The following is a 13,307-nucleotide window of genomic DNA, read 5'->3' as shown; positions in this document are numbered from 1 at the left end:
AAGCCAATGTTACACCGTCTGATTACTTTCTGGAAAGGGGAAAGATTTGACTAATTCAGATGTTTTACAACTAGAGCATGTGCCCAGGAAGACACCTGGGGGTTATTTCAGCTTCAGTCATAACCACACACTAGAGCCTCACAGCAGCCAGGGAGATGAAGGGCACATTTCGAACCCGTTGCGTCCAACAGCGGCCCACAGCCTGTCGGTCGCTCAGCCGTCGCTGTCTGGTCCCGAGGAGCCGGGAAGGACCGGCCGCGCCCATTCCCTCCTCTGCCCAAGGACTGCTGACTGAGCCCCTGCTCTGTGTCAGCGGGACCTCGGCGACGAGACCCCAGCGAGTCCCCCCGTGCCTCACGCCAGCGCCAGGCCGCAGTCACTCAGGCAGCGCGGTGTCGCCGGTGGGTGAAACACGTCACATTTAGCGGCGTTATCCTGGGCAAACGGTCACGGTGGGAACGTGCAGACACATCGGCTGAGGCTTCTGCAAAGAAGCAAAGCGTTTCCGCCCGGTTTGGAGTAAGAGCCCTTGGGAACGACAGATGAGCACGAGACCACCAGGCTACGAAAATACCTTCCTTCTTAAACTGTGACGCGACCCAACCAATCAGCCTGCTCCTTAGCCAGCAAACGTCATTTTCTTTCACCAAGAACAAAACAAATATAATAGTAGCAAAAAATGTCAGAAAACATGCGCGCCTGGGTTTCTCCAATCTATTTCAGAAGAAAAAGTTTTAGCTGTAACCATGACCAATCTAAACGAAATCAAAACAAAAACAAAAAAAACCAGCAAACCAGCTCGACAAAGAACAAACTCCACTTAAAATATGTCATTCACTCACTCAACAGTCCTTAGCGGGGGCTTCCCCGGACCCAGGCAGGCTTGCGCCGCGTAACGGCTGGGGTGGCGCACGCGCTCCCCCTGACCGTGACAGTGCGCAGGGACCCACAGAGGAAGGAGCCACCACACGACACGGCCCACGGGAGCGGTCGCCCTCACAGAGCAGGCGACGCCTTCGCTGGGGCTGGAAGGTAACGGGGGTTTCCCAGGTGGACGGGGAGGGGCAGAGACTTCGCGTGAAGGGCGTTCAGCACAGAGAACTCAGCGAGAATTACGGCATCAGAGCCTCGAGGAACGAGCCCCTTCAGAGCCCAAGTGGTCGAATGGGCCGGAGCATAAATCCAAGGGCTGCGGTCCAGCCGTCGTGGGCCTCGAGCGCCGTGCTGCGAAGCTGAGCCCTCGTAGGACATGGATGCGAAGGAGCGACAAGATTGTGTCAGGCAGGTCCACTCTGGAGCGAGGCGAGCGAAGCCCTGGGACGGGGGTGGGCGCACTGAGGAGGGTCACACGGTTCTCTCCCTCAAGGTCCTCTGCTCCACGTAACTGGCACAGGGCAGCCGCGTGGCAGGGGACGAGGCTGGGCTGCACTGTCTAAACGAGAACAGTTCCCGCCTGACCGATCCTAGTTTGTCAAAGCCTCTGCTGAGAACCAGGGACTGCGGAGGCGGCGGCGAAGCCTCTTCTTGGGGGACTTGTTCAGTCCCAAGTGCCAGGGCCTGCCCGCAGCCAGAAAGCAGACGGGCACCTCTCCCTCGGCGGGCGAGACCCAGTGACCCACCGTCTGATGGCAGGTGGCGCGCCCTCGGGGGCCCGCCTTCCCCTCCGGGACCCGCCGCCCAGGCTGCCCGCCCCCTCCCTCTCTCGCACGCCCCCCGGCACGCGGCCCTCGCCTGGGAACCCCCTCCCCACCCCGCCCCACCGCCCTGGGGTTCCAGCTCTCACCCGCACGCTCTGTGGCGCCGGGCCCGCCGCCCCCGCTCTGCAAGCCCCAGTGTCCTGGGGGTGCTGCTGCTTATTCACAGAGTGCCGTGAGGACTGAGTGGGATAAATCAGCATGCTGCCTGGCACGTGGTAAATGCTTAACCGTAGGTGCGCGTACACGTCAGCGGGGAGTAACCGTCCGCTGCCTGTTGCGCCTGTACAGACTCGTTTTGTTCTCACGGCCACCTGACACGGTATTACAAATTTTTCCATTTTACAAACTGAGGAAGCTAAGGCCCGGAGGAGTTAAGCGACCTTCCCAGAGCCACTCAGCTTGCAAGGGGCGGGGCCAGGATCCGATCGCAGGCTGCCCGTCTGGCTGCGGAGTCTGTGGGCAGAGGCACGAGGCAATGCTCCTCGTGGCCCCACTGTCCCCTCCGGACTCGCTGCTGGCCTCGCCAGGGACGACACGCCCGGCTGAGTCGGCTAATGCTTCACGGTCACGTGGCACCCGCCCCGTCTCTTGCTGCCCCCTGCCTGTGCTCTCAGGGCCTTGCGCAGTGGGTGGTTTTGCTGAGTGACAACTTCGCTCATCCATTTACCGTCTCCCACGAACACTTCTATTGGTTGGTGTCTGCAGTTCCAACGCTGTATCACGAACGTGCAGACACGTTAACCCAGCAGGCCTGGGACTGCTCCCCCCAGCGAGGCCTGTTTGCAAGCCTGGCCCGGGGCTGCTGTCTGGGACCCGGGGCTCGGTTCCTAGCCCCCGGCTGCCAGAGAGGCCCACCGTGCCCGAGCCATGCCAACACTGCGGCTCACGCTGACGACCGCTTTCTTCTGGGGCCTGGGGGTTCAGTTCACGCCAGGCAGCAGGTGCCTGTGCGACCGGCCCACTGATGTCCCTGAGCGGTGGGTGTCTGGTGAGCTTCCTGGTGGACAGTTCACACGGGTTGGCACGACTCTACTGGAGAGGACTCCGGACGCATGCGCCTTCTCCCTCTGCTGTTGGCTTTGCACCCTGTCCCTGCTAATAAGTCACGGTCATGAGGAGGGCTTATGCCGAGCCCTGTAAATCCTCCCAGCGAAGCGCCAAACACAGTAAGAATTCAGAAAATGTTTTCCCGAACAGCACACACTGTTATCTTCAAAGAGAACACCCCAAAATCTTTCCAAAGTTATAAGTAACCAAGGGCCGGGGCCTGGACCCGGCTCTCCGTGTTCGTTCAGGGTCCGATCTCGGGCGGCCGAGTGGCCGAGAGGACAGCATCTTGGAGGGCCCAGGCCCCACGCTCGGGGAGCCGGCACACGGCCCAGTGGGGAGGAAGGACGGGGAGCCGACGGGTGCCGGCTCCGCGGTGGCCTGGCTGCGTGGCCCGAGGCACGTCGTTTTACCTGCAGGGGCTTCCTCACCTGCAAAGGGGGCTCATGCTCATGGCAGTGGGTGGGCAGGGCGCTGAAGTGGGGTGCGTACAGGGAGCAGCTGGCACGGAGGAGCGTGGGCAGGAGGAAGAGCGTGTCACGACTGCCTGAGGAAGGCCTCACGGGGGAGCATGCCGGCTGCGCGCCGGCCCCCACCCCAGCACCCTCTCGGACACGGCAGCGAGGGATGTGGGGTCAGAGAGACGCGGGTGAAGTGGCCAACGCTGCAGCCCCCGAGGGCTCCGGGCGACGAAGCGGGCGAGGGCCTGCGTTCTGCGCCAGGAGCCTGGGCGCGGCCCTCGGCGGTGAGCCCGCTCACCTCCCAAGCCTCGGCCTCCCCGTCTGGCACATGAGCGCAAAGCGACCTGCTTCGTGGGCTTGTCGTGAGCACACGAAGTCGCTGGCACAGGGCCGGACGCACGGCAAGTGCCAAACACACCGACTCCGGCATGTGGCGAAGGACTCCCAGCCCGGCACGCCGGAGCTTCCGCGCTCTGGGCTAGCACTGCTATCGTTACTACGGCATGCATTAAGGAACCCGAGAGAGGCAATACTCACAATCGCTTCTTATCCACCAGGCGTTTAACTCGGATGGCTCTTTGTTCTGAGTACAGTCTACACACTCCTGTTGCAGGGGAAACAGCAGAACACAGACCGTTTAGAACCGCCTCCGGGCAGAGGCATCATTAAACACGACGCGCACCGTGGCCCCCGGCCGGCGAAGCTCTGCGTTGCAGCACAGCTGCCCCGAAAGGCCACGCGCGACCCTTAAGCGCGAGTGCAGTACTTTTTAGGTAATCCTCCACGAAGTCCACGACGGCCGTCCTGTGCTCCTTCACTTGCTGGGAGGCCACGTCCTTGTGGGCTGCAAGAGGAAAGGAAAGCGCTCAGCTCCCCGGGCCGACGACGCAGGCGACGGGTTCTGGTGGAAATTACTGTTTAAAATGCAGCTGGAAAACGAGTCCGGTGTCAGTGACATTACATTTTCACAACAGTAGGCGGTGTCAGGCTTTACGAGACAAGCACAGAGCCTGGAGAAAACCTGCGGCCGCGCCGTTCCCGGGGCCCGGCTTGAGAGCCGGCCCGGTTTGCGTTAACGGCGTCTGAGGCTCAAGTTAACCTTCAGGTGACATGTTTGAGTCACACTCAAGCCACACGCTCCTCCTGCCGGGGCCGGCGCTAGTGCCCGGCGTGGAATGCCCCGTCTGCTGCCGTCAGCCACTCACATCCGGGGGCCTCGCACCGCGTCCGAGCCCCCTCGTCCGGGACTTCCCAACGAAAGCCCGTGTCGAGGGCACAGTGGCGACTGGCTCTGAACTCTACACTATTTCACGTGCTCCGCACCTGCCTGCGCGAATTAGAAGAGAAGCAAGGAGGACACACGACGTGGGGACCGTGTCGGCGCCTCCACCGGAACTGACCGTCGGTGGCCGCGAGCTCAAACAGCCACGCTCGTGCCGGCACGGCTTCGAAGCGTGCTACGGGGCTCCGGTTTCACGGCAGCCCTGCGGGAGACACCCTGCGATGCGCTCCACTTCCCAGATGAAGGGCCGAGGCCCGGGGCACGTGGCGGGAACCCAGGAGGCCGGGGCGGCCCCGCAGTGACCAGGGCCCTCGGCCCTCCTCCCGCCCGCAGCGTTCATTACCGCGGCTCACTGCGCGAGCACAGGCAGAGCTCACGCGGACCTCGCTCCTCCCGGTCGCCCACATGTCGGGCTCCACGGGCCCGCTGCACGCCGGCGGGACCCGGGCACGCACGCACACGGGCACGCATGCACACACGCACGCACGAACACACGCACGCATGCACACACACATGCACGCACATGGTCTGTCTGCTTTCAGTTCTGTCTGGAGGCAGAGGTCTTTTCTGCCTCCTTCCTCCCATTTATTTGACTTGAATCATGGCCTTTTCGCGAGTTTTAACAGCTTCGGCTAAAACACTGACCAGGAAAAGGAGGATTCTAAAGTTTTAAAACCCAAACTGAAGCAAGAACACAGAGGCTCAGAGCTGTCACCGGCTGCGCCACGCGAGCCCGGGCGTGAGCGGAGCCGGGCACCCGCGTCCCCGGAGCGCTCACCTTGACCTCGCAGCTGCTGGATGGCTTCTGAGCAGGTCCTCATGAAGGTCTGGGCGTCCTGGTCTATCTGGTCTCGTTCCGTGTCTGTCATCCTCCCGTACTCGGACATGATGTGGCTGCGGAGGGGGCGGGGTTGGAGAGAGGGACAGAATGAAACGACCAGAGGGCGGCGGCGAGCGTCGTCTGAGCGGGGTGCGCGGGAAGACACGGCTTCCCTGCGGAAGTGACATTTAAGCTGAGACTTAACGGATGAGGATGAGGAGCAGCTGCCGGGCTGACAGGTGGCGGAATGATCCAGACGGGGGAACCAGGACTTGAAAAGGCTGTCAGGTAGGAGAGGCTTCCTGCGGAGACCAAACGGGGCAGCCCCGTCCGGAGAGCGGGCGAGGGGGGCGCGGAGAGGCCGCGTCAGGCCCGGCGGCTTGGACTCAGCGCAACGGGGCAGGGCGGGGACAGACGGAGACGTGCCCGGGGGCCGCCCGGAGGCCGCCCAGAGGACGACGCGGGCATGCCTGGGAGGCTCCCGGGAGGCCGTGAGAAGCCACGTTCCCATGCTGACAAGCGGTCTCCGAAACGCACAGTAGAGGAGCTTTCAGAAACACATTTCGTTTGCCCTGCCGTTAAGTTAAAACACCCTGAAGTCGCTGGGCTCGTGGGGGTGCTCGCTTTCAGTAACGCAGCACCCCGAAGCTCAGCATACGGGGCTGCGTGACCCCGCTCATCTTCCTGAGACCCAGGCGGGGGAGGCAGCTTTGTCGTTAGCAGCGATGCCCTCTGCCTGATCAAACGCTGGACATTACAGCGGAAATTCAGAATTACCGAATATCAGGTTCCAGGGAGCTCAGAACATCATCCCGTTCCCCCGCCAGCCCCCACCCTCACTAGCGCTTGGTCCTGACCCCCCGCCCCCACTGTGACCTCACTGCCAGCCACACACCCTGGTCACTGCGCCCCAGGCACACTGCCCCCCCCCACCCCGCTCCCAGCAGGTCCGGCCGCCTCCGCTCAGACGCCTGACGGGGCGGCCTCCCCTGCCGCCCCCGGCGCTGCCCCCGCCCCGCCGTCTGCTCCTGTCCTGTGCAGTCACTAAGCTGTCGCCTCTCGCTTCCAAGGCCCCCCTCCTGCATGGCTTTGCGGCCCGGGGCTGGGGCTCACCAAGCCGTACCACTGCGCTGCTACCTCCCCCCGCCCCCGCTTTATTACAGCGCGTATCGCCCCCCGACAGGAGCACGAGCCCCCTGCAAGCGTGGCCTCGGCCCGCGCCCGGCCTCCCCAGCATGAAGGCGGCGCGGCCGCGGCGGGCGCACCGGGCCGGGCACCGAGACCACACCACATGGCTCTCCGCGCACGCGGCTTGGATTTACTCGTTCGGTCCTCGCAGCCCGTGCACGCGCGCGCGCAGACACCGCGCCACACAGACGGCGGCCACCGCGCCGGGCCGAGGGTTCCACGCTGAGCAGGGCTCGTTGCTGCCCCACACGACAGCGGGGACCGACACAGGCACGCCGAGCACGGGGACTGCGGTGACGGTGCTGGTCTGGGAGCGGACGGCGGGGCCGGGGCAGCGGGCAGCTGGTGGCGGGGAGCTGCCGGGCAGGCAGCGAGGAAGACGCGCCACGGGGAGAGCCAGAGCCCTGCGGGTCCCGGCTGGACGGACCACAGAAGGCGGGGCCCCCGCCGGGACACGTCTGGGAGGAAACCGCTGGCCCCTGTGAACGAGCGTCCTTGCCCCGACCTCCGGGCCCCCCGAGTTACGTCGGGGGACAGCACGTGACATGCGCACGGGCGCGCATGCTCCACAGATGCCCTCGGTGTGCCCAGCCTATGTCCCACCATTCTTCGAAAGAACGTCAATGGCATGACGACGAATCCGTGCACCTCTCTCTCAAGTGCTACCGAATCTGCAAGTGGCTCCCCCAAACACAGTGATCACATAGAAGACAAATACTCCACTGTGGCTGGAAAGGAGCCCCGCAGTGCAGAGGCTGGGGACCGCTCGCTCAGCCCCCGGGGGCGGTGAAACAGAGGGACCTGCACTGGGCATGGGCTCCTCGTGGCGCCGGCCCGCAGACGGATGGCACGCAGCTGCGAGTCCAGGAAGGGATGCGAGAGCCTGCGCCGAGGCCTCGCCCGGGGAGAGAGGAGGCGCAGCCCGACCCAGACACCGTCAACAGGTAAGTGCCCGGCAGGGCGTGGCCGTAAACGAGGAGAAGCCTAGGGCACAGGGCACGGACCATGACGCAGGTGTGGAAGGGAAGGGGGAGGCGCTGGCCGGAGACGGCACCCCGGGTTCCGCACGCGTCACATGAGGCGACGGAGCAGCCCGAGGAAGGGTTCGGGCTCTCATTTTCCTGTGACATTTTAGGAACGGCACTAGAGATACAATGAGCGTTAGAAACAAATTAATCAAAAGTGATGAATGCCTGCTGGTGACAGGTCCCCGAATTAAGCATCACGAAAACAAAATTCCCATGACTTTGAAAAGGTTAACTATCTGAGCAATAATTCCACAAACTATATTCTCATAGGATGTGCATACATAAATTTATCAAGCTTTAACTTTATTTCCTTTATGATGTAAGAGGAATAATTTTATTACAGATCTCAATGCATCTAAGTATTAGATTCAGTTAAAAGAGACTGTTAGCTATAGGTTTGGATTAGCCAATTTACTTCAGGAAGAAAGGAGAAAAAAAGTGGATAAAGTTTATTTACTGGTCAGAAATTCAAAGGAATATTTGCTTATTATTTCATTGATTAGAATATTAAGGAAGTTCGAAATTACAAAATACCACCAATATTCTGCCTGTTGATTTAATATGCAACTAGGTACTTCCTGAGGATAGAGAGGAGAGAATACTATATTATTTTACACTGTGTTCAAAAGTCACTGAAAAGGTATGGACAAAAGTTAAAGACTACAATCTTACTTTTACTATAAACAGTGACAGATTAACATCACAGCGTGTACTGGGCATACACTATGGACAAGGTACTATATAATGCTATTACCCACAGTATATGCGCAATACACGTTATAAAATTAAACTGTCACTCTCTGGGCTACAGACATAAAATATAGACCCTGCTCTCTCAATAAGCTGTATAACAGGCATGAACCACAGTTTTGTGTACATGCTAAGTCACAGGACAAAGACTAACAGTTATGTAAGACTTCCCGTGCATTAACACTACCCATGTTCTAAGTCCTTCACGTTTATGTATCCACTTAACACTCGAAACTCTAGGAGGTAGGCACTATTATAATTTCCATTTTACACATGATGCAAGTGAGGCACAGAGAGGTTAAGTACCTTGCCAAGGTCACACAGCTAACAATCAGCGGAGTTGGATTTGAAGCAAGGCACCCCCAGCTCTGGGGTCTGTACCCCTCCCCAGCACCCAGGGGCCCGCCCTTGGCGTAACAGGCAGGAGGGTCCAGAAGGGGAGGGGAGGCGTCCCTCCGGCTGGTCGCCTGGGAGGAAAGTGACCCGTGCACGAGAGCCTGAGGGCAGGATGTGGCGGGGAGACGCGCAGAAACGCTCCGCGTCAAGCACCCGGACGGCATCGGGGCAGGGAGCCTGTCTGCCCAGCGGCCCGCGCTGCGGTCCGGCGGGGGCACAGGGCAGGTGCAGGCGGCGGGCCTCCGTGCCGCCCACGGCAGTCTCGCTCTGCAGCCAGTGGCAGAGACGAACGTGGCGACGCCGCATCGGATGGAAAGAGGGGGCAGCTCAGGCGACGGCGATGGGGCCTGGGCAGACGGTCCTGCCGGGTCACCGCTGCGCCCCCAGCTGCACGCACCCGGTAAGCGCTGGCGAACTCGTGCGGAACCGAGGTGTCAGAAGGGGCACCGGCTGAGCGCGAGTGGTGGCAGGGGACTTGCACGAGGGAACGGTGCCGAGACACAAGGTCTCGGGAGCGAGACAGACGACGGAAGCAAAGCACCCTCAGACCCCGAGAGCTGGGGCCTGGGTGAGCAAGGCGCCAAGAGAAACAAAGAACGCGGAAGGGAGAGAAGAGCTGGAAACGTGCGAGAAAGAGAGAGAGAGAGAGACAGAGAGAGAGAGGGAGAGAGAGAGAGGGAGAGGGAGAGAGGGGGAGGGAGAGAGAGAAAGAGAGGGAGAGAGAGAGAGGGGGAGGGAGAGAGAGAGAGGGGGAGGGAGAGGGAGAGAGAGACCACCATTAGCTCCTGTCCTGATGCGATTCAACAGGAGAGAGGCGATGCTCCTGAGACCGAATGTTCCACGACCAGCGCTTCATTTTAAAAAAAGAAACCAGGGCACATGGCCTTCTAGCCATGTTGTGCTAAAGTCTGGAGAGAGTGAAGAGACTTTAAGTAATCAAGGACTGCTTTCTGCAGTGCGGTCACCTATTCGGGGGAAGGGACAAAGTCGCCGTGGCGCCCATGACGAGGGCCACGAGGCTGAGGCGGGCCCGAGGCTGCCGCTCACTCCCGATACAGCGTGAGACGCCGGCACGGTCTGGAACTCGCGGTAACGGGCTGCTTCCCCGTGGCGGGCACGCAGGAACGTCTGGGTGCCGGGGTCTTGTCTGGCTGATCTGACCCCGGTGACCCTCACCTCTGTGGGCCGTAGAAGCCTGGCCACCAGGCGAGCGCTGGGGTGGGAAGCAACGCGAGGACCCGTTGGGTGCTACAGCAGAGGTAGAGGAGACCGGCCGGAGAGAAGCGAGAGTTAACGGCTCGCTGTCCCCGAAAGAGAGCAGAACACTGGCGCCGCCGTGATCACTGACCTCGGGTGGTGCCCGGCAGGGACGCTGCTCGTCCCGCGCACGTGCTCCCCTCTCTGCGAGATGACCGCTCCCTCCCCTCCCACGTCCCTCAAACCCCGACACCTTCCTCCCACGCTCTAGGGTCAGGGGGAACTTCGCCTCCTGTTTTCTGAGAACTCCTACGAGCTCCCACATCACCCCGTCTCCCCACCTGCCTTCCCCTGGGTCCCCAGACTCTGCCTCTTCCCTGCGACACTGGGTCAGGTGCCCGGCTCTTAGCTGCGCCCCTCCGCCTGGGCCCCGGGTTGGCCCCAGCGAGTCACATCTCTCTCCTGCACGTCGGCCTTGAATGAATGAACACACGCTTAGCCCATGTCTGGCACGCAGTGAAGGCCACGTGCGCCAGTTCCTGACAATACCAGCGTGCTTCCCGTCTGCTGGGTCTTTCCTAGCAACACACAAACACGGCGTTATTTCTTCCAACTCAAAAAACAAAACCAAACCTCTCAGCTCCACGTCTCCTACGAGCTTCTGCCCGATTTCTCCCCTCTTCTGAGTACACCTTCTCTAAGACGCCCAGGTCTCCATTTTCCTTGCCGTTCTCTCCGTCTGACGACAGGCCCCTCCCAAAGAGGAGAGGGAGCAACGGGGCACAGGGCTCTCCTCGGTCCCAGTCAGGGGCTGAGTCTCCGCTCCACTCCTGCTGTGGCCTGCCCACCCCCACCCCCGCCCGGGCCCAACCCCCACACTTGCTGGGAGAGACAGAAGGTGGGAAGGAAGCCCCCGGTTCCTGGGGAACGGACGGGCCTCCCCTCCACGTGACCTGAGAAACGGGAGGGAAGCACTTCCCTACCCCAACGCCCCTGGCTTCACACAGAGGAACCCTGGCAGCATGACCCGACCCGAGGCGGGCGACCCCAAAGTGGGGAAGCGGGCTGAGCAAGCACGCCCCCCCCCGCCCCACGCCCCACGCCCGCCCGGTGGGATCACCGTGGGAGGAGGCGGAGTGGTGAGCACGGGGCCAGGAGCCTTGTGCTAGACATCAGCGCATCAGCAATGGGGGCTAAAGGGGTCAGGGACAAACAAACAAGAAACGAGGCATCTGCCCCCTGTGCGAATCCGCACCCCGAGGTCAGGGCAGCCCTAAAAAGGACTGACTCCAACGACAGTGAGATGGCATCTTCCTACCCTGGAGCCTCGGCTCAGTGAAACGGAAAAGGCCCAAAGGTGAACTTGATAAAACCCATCGGTTAAAAGACGATGTTCCTTGAGGACATATCCTGCATTGACCTTTCGAACGGGAAATTCACAGGACGCTTATTCTATTAGTAACAACAACAGAAACCAAGCAAGCTTTCCCCCAACTGGTATTGTTCCGTTGCCAGGATATTGCAGAAAAGTACATGTACCAGAGTGGAGAAATTATTTTTAAATTAAATCATTCAAGAGACCTAGCCGGAGGCTACCTAGGTTGCGTGCTGTACTGCTCTAGTAAAATGTCATTATTCAAAAATATTAAATGGGTCAATAAAGTCTGAGCTCCGCATTACGGAAAAAATTACGGCTTCCTAATTACGTCAAACGAACAGTCTTCTGGGTCTGAAGGCAGTGTTTCTAGACATATTCTTTTAATTCCGCCGTCACACTCTGTCCGAAACGCTCCTAGGAGCAGGCCGGGGCCAGGGCAGGGCTCAGGAGGCAGGAGTGGCAAAAAGGAAGGCTGTACACAAACAGTCCGCTGGCCCCTGCAGGGGGAGCCTTTCCCGTCCCGGGGACATCGAGCAGAAGGCTCCTGCCCCGACCTCGGCTCCCCCAGGATGACACCCAGCCCCCTTCCCTCGGCCCCCTCCCCACCCACCACTGCCATGGCAGGGGGAGGGGCTTCTCTGACGACCGGGGCAGGAAGTGGGCCTGGACAGAGCATCCCTGGGCACACACCCTCTCCGGGGCCGGCCTGCGTACAGACACAGAGGCTCTGCTCTGCTCCTCTCGTGTGCGGTCTCTGCCCCAACAGCGAGTCTAATTCTGGAGCTCTCACCGAGGCCGCCCACCCGCAGCCCTAAGCTCCACCTGCCACTCCAGATCTCACCTGTGATGAAGCCGATGACCGGGCTCCTGCACCCCATCTCTCTCTCCCTCCCGCCCGCCTCTCTCCAGCGGAAAACAGAGGTGCTTGCTTTTTTAAATGGCCACCCCCCAACCGCATCACAGGTAGAACGGGGTTCCAATTCAGTTGGTGTTCACCAAGGGGCTTGTGTGCGCCGGGGACGCTCACGCGCGGCTCCGGGAACATCGCCCACATGTCACAGGGCGACACGGAGCAGCAGACGCGGCGTGAGCTGGACGCACCGGCGCGGCGAGTGCCCGGCAGAACCACGGCCGCATCTCAGGTGTGGCCGAGCCCAGAGCCCGCGCTCTTCCAGAGGCCCGAGTCAGGGCTGGGCATGGAGCTCAGAGCACGTGAGCTGGCAATGGCCAGCCGCGACTGGAAAAATGAGTTAGGAAGTGCACTTCTATAAAGGGGTGATGCACCGGCCCCAGGAGCGGCAGGTCTCCCTGACGCTCAGTCACACAGCTTTGTGTAAGGGGCGGAGCCGTCACCCGTGCGGGGAGAGGGGAAGGCCGAGGCCCGCGGCCCACTACGCTGAGGGACGTCAGGGCAGAGGACCCAGGGTGAGTCCGGGCCACGGGGGCCTGGGAGCATGGACACACTTTGTGGGAGCTGAGCTGTGCCGTTCAAAGAGAATGGTCTTAACGCTTCCTTAATCAGAAGGTCACCATTACTGGGAACTTATGGAAGAGCAGCCTGACATAAAAACCCTTTTATAAATCCACCGCTTTTCCTGTTTTGCCCCGCATTTCAATTACATCGTCACGTTTGAACACCCCAACTAGCTGCCAGGTGGTTACCGCCCCCATTATTTAGAGCGAACTTTTTCTGAAAAGCTCTAGAGAGTAAATATGGGAGACTTTGCGGGCCATGCAGCCTGTCACGGCCCCTCAGCCCTGCTGCCGCAGCTCCGAAGCAGCCAAAAATGCTTCCAAACTGACGGGCGCGGCGGAAATCCAATACGCTTTACCAACCGACACTGAAATCCGAATTTCATGTAGTTTTCTTACGTGGTCAAACATCACTTCCCCCAGCCATTTAAAAAGGTGAAGACGCCTCGTGGCTCCCAGGCTGCCACACAGGCGGTGGGCTGGACTGGGCCCCGCGGCTGTCTGTCGTTTGCTGAGCCCTGGTTTGGAGGATGACGACAGGTTTTACAGATTAAATGACTTCCTCAGTGTCACACAGCTGATCGGGGGGG

At 60.7% G+C, this 13,307-nt stretch overlaps 1 protein-coding gene across 4 annotated transcripts in view; it reads right to left on the bottom strand.

Moving 5' to 3' along the window:
- STX18 (syntaxin 18) overlaps window positions 1–13,307 on the bottom strand; it is an 89,807-nt gene that overhangs the window by 20,464 nt on the left and 56,036 nt on the right. For all 4 annotated transcript variants that reach the window (XM_036227495.1, XM_016161217.2, XM_016161216.2 and 1 more), the window contains exons 3-5: window positions 5,266–5,381; window positions 3,972–4,049; window positions 3,743–3,809 (exon numbers count right to left, since the gene is read on the bottom strand). In XM_036227495.1, coding sequence (XP_036083388.1) covers window positions 3,743–3,809; window positions 3,972–4,049; window positions 5,266–5,381 — 261 coding nt within the window. The remainder of the gene's footprint in view (window positions 1–3,742; window positions 3,810–3,971; window positions 4,050–5,265; window positions 5,382–13,307) is intronic.

This window comes from Rousettus aegyptiacus, unplaced genomic scaffold (assembly GCF_014176215.1).
Source record: "Rousettus aegyptiacus isolate mRouAeg1 unplaced genomic scaffold, mRouAeg1.p scaffold_m13_p_10, whole genome shotgun sequence".
Classification (NCBI taxonomy): Eukaryota; Metazoa; Chordata; class Mammalia; order Chiroptera; family Pteropodidae; genus Rousettus; species Rousettus aegyptiacus.
This window is presented reverse-complemented; position numbering and strand designations above follow the sequence as displayed.